We start from the raw sequence: 6,677 nt of genomic DNA on the forward strand, positions 1-6,677 counted from the left end.
AGATTTAAAAAAAGTGAAGGATCACCACACACTGGTGGATTTTCTTTGCTGGTTTATTTTTCAGTAAACAACACATTTCACCAATGCTTCATCAGGTTAACTTTGATGCAAAATTTACTTTCATTAGAGAACATAACTTTGGACCACTCAGCAGCAGTCCAATCCTTTTTGTCTTTAGCCCAGGCGAGACACTTCTGACGCTGTCTCTTGTTCAAGAGTGGCTTGACACAAGGAATGCGACAGCTGAAACCCATGTCTTGCATACATCTGTGCGTGGTGGTTCTTGAAGCACTGACTCCAGCTGTAGTCTACTCTTTATGAATCTCCCCCACATTTTTGAATGGGTTTTGTTTCGCAATCCTCTCCAAGGTGCGGTTATCCCTATTGCTTGTACACTTTTTTCAACCACATCTTTTCCTTTCCTTCACCTCTCTATTAATGTGCTTGGACACAGAGCTCTGTGAACAGCCAGCCTCTTTAGCAATTACCTTTTGGGTTGCGCAAGGTGTCAATGGTGATCTTTCGGACAGTCTTCCCCATGATTGTGTAGCCGCCTTCTTCTTCGTTCGTTTAATGGCGGGTCATATCTTTCGTTATATACTGCCACCTACTGAGGTACTACACAGGAGTGTGTAAAAGGAGCGTTGGCAATTGAGATCTCAAATCATAAAAAAAAAAAAAATTACACTCTATTAATTATACCTGAATCAATTAGATACCTAATGAGATATCTAATTCGTAATCCTTGCATTCCTTGTTCCTGTAATATATTGTGAATGTCGTTTTCCTCATCAAGCTCTTTCCATATTTGTCTAAATTGTTCATATTTCTTACAGTAAAATAAGACATGAGTGACATCCTCCAAGACCTTACATTCAGAGCATCTACCATTACTTATGCCCATTAAAGATAAAGTAGAATTAAGGCCAGTATGACCCAGTCTCAATCTGGTTAAGACTACCTCTTCCTGTCTGTTAAGACCTAGTGATGGAATTATTTTACCTCCAATGCTACTCTGATTATTGTGATAGTATCTGCCTTTGCTCTCTGAATCCCATTCATCTTGCCATCTAAGTGCAAGTTCTGCTTTAATAAAGGCTTTAGCATCCCCTTTGCCTAATGGTGTATGAATTTGTATGATATTTGATTCAAGGGCTTTTTTGGCTAGTTTATCTGCAATTTCATTACCAATAATTCCATAATGCCCTGGTATCCAGCAAAACTGAATAACTAACCCTAGACTAACAATATTTAATAAGAGGTACTTTACTTCTAAAATCAGCTCTTCACGCATAGAATTATCTGTAATAAAACTTTGAAGTACTGCCATAGAGTCAGTGTAGATATTGTGTAGCCTATTAGACTAGAGACCATTTAAAGGCCTTTGCAGGTGTTTTGAGTTAATTAGCTGATTAAAGTGTGGCAGGTGTCTTCAATATTGAACCTTTTCACAATATTGTAATTTTCTGATACTGAATTTGGGATTTTCAGTTATAATCATCCATATTAAAATAAATAAACACTTGAAATGTGTCTGTGTGGACCTGTGTGGAATGAATGTATACATTATACAAGTTTCACTTTTTGAACGGAATTACTGAAACAAATCAACTTTTTCATGGTATTCGAATTATATGACCAGCACCAGTATATATTGAATTGAAATAACGTCAGGTTTGTTGCTTAATTTCAGTGCTACAATGAGCTACAATCACCACAGCTGTGGATGTTTCCTTTTGCCGTTTTAGGTTACTTTGTTACTTTCTTGTTAGCCTTCCATGATGATTATAATTTACATCAAAGGATTCTAATAGGCTAACGTTGGTTCCCTACCTGATGCTCACTGACATGGGCGGTAGGCTACATCTTCCGCAGATTATTACTGATCAAATTAGCCTTTTTAACCACAATAACATTGGGCGATTTGTTTTTCAGTCTGTACGTCTGTATGTTTAGCATGACTGTAGTAGCCATTGACACTCATTGACAGTGAAGGAATAGCAGTAAAACACCGCTAGGGCACCATTTGGACATATAAGACTGTGGTCTGCGCATGCGCAACCCCTTTTCTGCTCCGGTATCACAACAGAGCGACAAGGTAGGCGAAATGGCGCTAGACAAATCTTGATAAATCTCTAACATCTTATGTCCTATAAGGTTTTTGGTGTTGTATTATTCCACATTTGACAATGTAGAAATAACCAATTCCGTTATTTTCTTGGTGGTAATGGTATGATGAGAAATATTTTATCTTCCACTTCCCCGGCATGATGGCTAATACAAGTGGACAGAAGGGTCCTTCTCATGCGGGTCCTTTCCCCATTGTAGCGCTTTATGGTTGGGATTTCACGTCGTTATGAACGTCTGAAAGTCTTGATTTCTGTTGCACAGTTGAGTATAATGCTATCTTGATTGAATTACATTTCGTCGTTCATCAAGAAATAGGCTTTGGAGTAGTAGGAGTAGATATTACCTATTAGCAAACTATGCTAACTTTGGCTAAGCTATGAAGGGTTGCCGGTGTCTTGTTTGCTGGAATGGTTGGCTTTATGATGAAGGTGGAGGTAGGCGAACCTTTTGGAGTAGTATCCCTTACATTGGCGATGATCTTGCTAACCGATTGCAGGTACCCATGTAGCAAAAAAATTTAAGCGAATCGTCTAACGTGCGACCCAACTGGTTGAGAACTTCCGGATCATTGGGGTCATATAGGAGCATGGATTTTTTAGCCTGAGCACCACTTTAAAACTCCTAAAATAATTTCCAGCTGCAAATAATTGGGTAACTTATGTTTTCTCAGATGTTGATGCCCAAGAAGAACCGCATTGCCATTTACGAGCTCCTCTTCAAGGAGGGAGTTATGGTGGCCAAAAAGGATGTTCATCTTGCCAAGCATCCCGAGCTGGCTGACAAAAACGTGCCCAACCTGCACGTAATGAAGGCCATGCAGGTCAGTGAACCATTTCATATTTAGGGATTACTTTCGTTTTTATATCGATGACCGTTAAAGTCATTGAAAGTGATGTATACAGAGGAGACCACTGTAAAACTATGAATGTGTTATCCATGCTGTAGTATTGGTGTGCCTTGTCATCCAATAACTGAGCTCTTGATTGGAATGCGTCAGTGTTCCCTAGTGTCATCCATGTAAAAAGTGCAAAGATAAGTAAACATAAGATTGCTATGTGTCAGTGTTTCGTATGTGTGTCGTCCATGTAAAAGTGCAGACAAGTGAACATAAGTTCTGTTATCATAAGTTAACTGTTCAATGCTTCACTAAAGGGAAGAGGAGAGAGACTTCTCTGCTTAGTCAAGTCAGTTTTATTTTTAAAGCGCATTTAACATGCACATAGTGCAACCCAAGTCTGTCTGCCTCTCCACCCTCTCCATGTTTGAGTACTGACTGCCCATTACTGCTTTACTACTGTTTTACTACTGTTTTACTAATGTCCACAGCCTAATGTTTTTACTACTGTTTTCCTGCTACACCGTTTTTCATACTATATTAGCACACATGATCAATGGCTTCTGCTACAATACTGAATGGCTGTAACCCTATTACCTCAACCTGTTCTTGCACTGACATAGTTTTTTATATTACCTTGTCTACATTATACTTTACACTCCGATTTGTCCATATTATTTATGCTGGTCTCTAGACCTTATTATTGCACTGTTGGACTAATGTTGGACTACTTTTTGCACCTTTACCATGACAGTCACTCTCTTGAGCACCTTACCATGCACACATAACTAAAGGACTACTGTTGGACTACTTTTTGCACCTTCCACCATGACACTCACTCTCTTAAGCACCTCACCATGCACACAGAACTACAGGCCCTGTCACTACAAGCGTCTCATGCTTGGTCACCCTCAAGCACACTGGATTTTTTACATTTATTTATATAGTATATTTAGTTTTGTTTTTCTTTTTTTTATCTCCTACCGCCTCTATTGTACAGTGGAGTTTGGTTATATGTTTATACTTATATTTACCATTTCTGCTGTAAGTGCATGTTGTGTGTGATGTCTGTATGCTACTGAGACCCCCCTGAATTTCCCCTCGGGGATCAATAAAGTATCTATCTATCTATCTATCTCTATCTCTCACATAAGATTGCTATCTGTCAGTGGGAGACGGAGACCTCATGAGTTAACCGAAATTCAAAATGGATCAAAGTTGATTTGCTAACTTTGCTTATGTTCCCCATAGTCCCTCAAGTCCTGTGGGTATGTGAAGGAGCAGTTTGCCTGGCGGCACTTCTACTGGTACCTGACCAATGAGGGCATCCAGTATCTGAGGGACTTCCTGCACCTGCCCCCAGAGATTGTGCCCGCCACCCTCCGCAGGCAGACTCGTCCAGAGACTGCTCGTCCCAGACCCAAAGGAGGTACCTGCAACCTTTGTTGATGATATTTAATCAAAATGTCACTCAAATTATGTGGTGTTGGGTATTTTTTTTCCCCCTGATGATTTTGGGTGTAGTTCATCTCAGATTTTAACGCTCTACCTGTGACATTGAACATGCTGTTGGATACTTGGTCTACTTAAAGATGGCCACACTGATACTGACTAGTAGGCATCTACTACTTCCTAGCCAACAAGAGTATCTCAAGCTTTTGCCATACTGTAGATTCAGACTTAAAGAATCCGTAGTAAATTGTGCAGCAGCACAAATTACTATTGGAACCAAAGCAACACAGAATTTTAAGGTACATCAATGACAACTGCCGGGTTGTTTTGCATATGTGAAAAGGTCTAATTCAAAGCGGGTGGTTTTAAGTGATAATGCGTGGATATGTTATGCTAGTGTAATCTTCCAACTTCTCTCATTTGAAGTTGTATGTTTACTCAACAGTAGGATGTGGTGTATTTTGATGTGTCGTGGAGGAATTCAGCTTTACTATTAACAGCTGGCTGCTTGCCATGGTGTGTAATTTTAAGCAGTAAAACTAATGTGACTTTGTTTTTTTCTTCTCAGGTTTGGAGGGTGAGAGGCCTGCTCGTCTGGCACGCGGTGAAGCAGACAGAGACACCTACAGACGTTCTGCAGCACCCCGTAAGTGCACATTTATTACTAGTGAAGGGAACGTGCACCCGTAAGTGCACTTTATTACTAGTGAAGGAAACATGGCTAAATTGGCCACAATAAGCTTGATAAAGTCACTTTTTTAATATATATATATATATATATATATATATATATATATATATATATATATATATATATATATACACACACACACACACATACACTTTGGCTAATTCTGACGTATTTACATTAAGTTAAATTTTTATGTTCATTTATGTGCACTGTCCATGTTTAACTAAACCTTAAATATTTTAAAAAATAAAATAAGTGGGCAGATTGTTCCATGTGCTCATTAATGCTTTTGTGTTTCAGCTGGTGCTGACAAGAAGGCTGAGGCCGGTGCTGGTGCAGCCACAGAATTCCAGTTTGTAAGTAATCCAAATTTTTGTTCAGGTTAACCTGTGCTTACTTAATGGATTTTCATTTCCACACTTAAAATTGTGTTCAAAATATTTCTATAAAATATGTCTTGTGTTGCTCTGTGATGGCGAAAAGGCTGTCTCCACTGACAAAAAACAGAATGTAGGGATTTGGGTAGAAAGAGTTTTATATGGCTAGGAATGTAATTAAGAAGATTTATTCTAAGTGTAATGATTCCTCTTTGTGTTTTACAGAGAGGTGGATTTGGCCGTGGAAGAGGACAGCAGCCTCAATAAACCGCTATGTTTATGTAAAATAAAATCTGTTGGAACTTTGACACGTCTCAGTATTTTATTGATAAGTGCATTTGCTTTGTGGCCACACTGGAGCTCCACTACTGCCATCTACTATTGTGTAGGTCAAATGTTGGGTTATGGACTCTGACTGACCACATCCATTACTTGTAGTTAACAGTATAGTATGAAGATTGTCTTGTTGCTCTCGACTGGTGATGTAACACGCCTGGTGTAAACTATGTGGTGTTCTTGTCCATTTAAAGCAACAACAAAGCACTTTTCCTCTGCCACACCCATGCTATTTATCGAGCACCGGCTTTGCAAATAACGATGTCCACAGACAAGGTAGAGTATGTTGCATGATTTTATGAAAGTATGATTTATTCCGACATCAGAAGCCAAACTTGTAGTTTCTTATGTCTCATTCCATCGAACTACAGATCCACTACCTGATCTTGCAAACTTGCATAGTGCGGTTAATACCGGTAAGGGTTGTGAAGCGAATGTAGAAGTGCCGTTCACCCTGTTACGAATTGAACCACTGAAAAGATTTCAGAAACATTTTAAGGTACAAAAAACTCTTTGGTGTTGCTTTAAATATTGGTGCAGACCAAAGGACAACTTCAATGTTTCCTGTTCTAAAGGCTGGTTTAAATGTGGACCCCAATCCCGTAAGGTGTGACTCGTACTTAACACAAAATCAATAACGCATTAACACAGTGACCTAAATCAGGTGTGCTTGGAGCTATTTTGAACTTGGTAAGGGGAGTTCTCAAGAAGCTTGCATTTGAAACCCCATTTTGATAACTTCATTGCAAAACAGTTGCCTCCCTTCTCTCATCAGCTTAACCTGAAGATGCCAGATTCTGATGTACCGACCCTTACATGAAGTTTGAATACAAAGATGACTTTCTTTCCTCTTAAT

General features: G+C 39.2%; 1 protein-coding gene across 1 annotated transcript; it reads left to right on the forward strand.

Moving 5' to 3' along the window:
• Positions 1-1,992: 1,992 nt before the first annotated feature.
• rps10 (ribosomal protein S10) lies at positions 1,993-5,793 on the forward strand. Its single transcript, XM_048240379.1, has 6 exons — positions 1,993-2,098; positions 2,801-2,950; positions 4,217-4,394; positions 4,986-5,063; positions 5,409-5,464; positions 5,711-5,793. Exons 1-6 carry the CDS (start codon positions 2,054-2,056, stop codon positions 5,750-5,752), a joined length of 549 nt encoding a protein of 182 aa, XP_048096336.1. The 5' UTR covers positions 1,993-2,053; the 3' UTR covers positions 5,753-5,793.
• Positions 5,794-6,677: the final 884 nt, after the last annotated feature.

Source organism: Alosa alosa, chromosome 4, assembly GCF_017589495.1.
Source record: "Alosa alosa isolate M-15738 ecotype Scorff River chromosome 4, AALO_Geno_1.1, whole genome shotgun sequence".
In the NCBI taxonomy this organism is placed as follows: Eukaryota; Metazoa; Chordata; class Actinopteri; order Clupeiformes; family Clupeidae; genus Alosa; species Alosa alosa.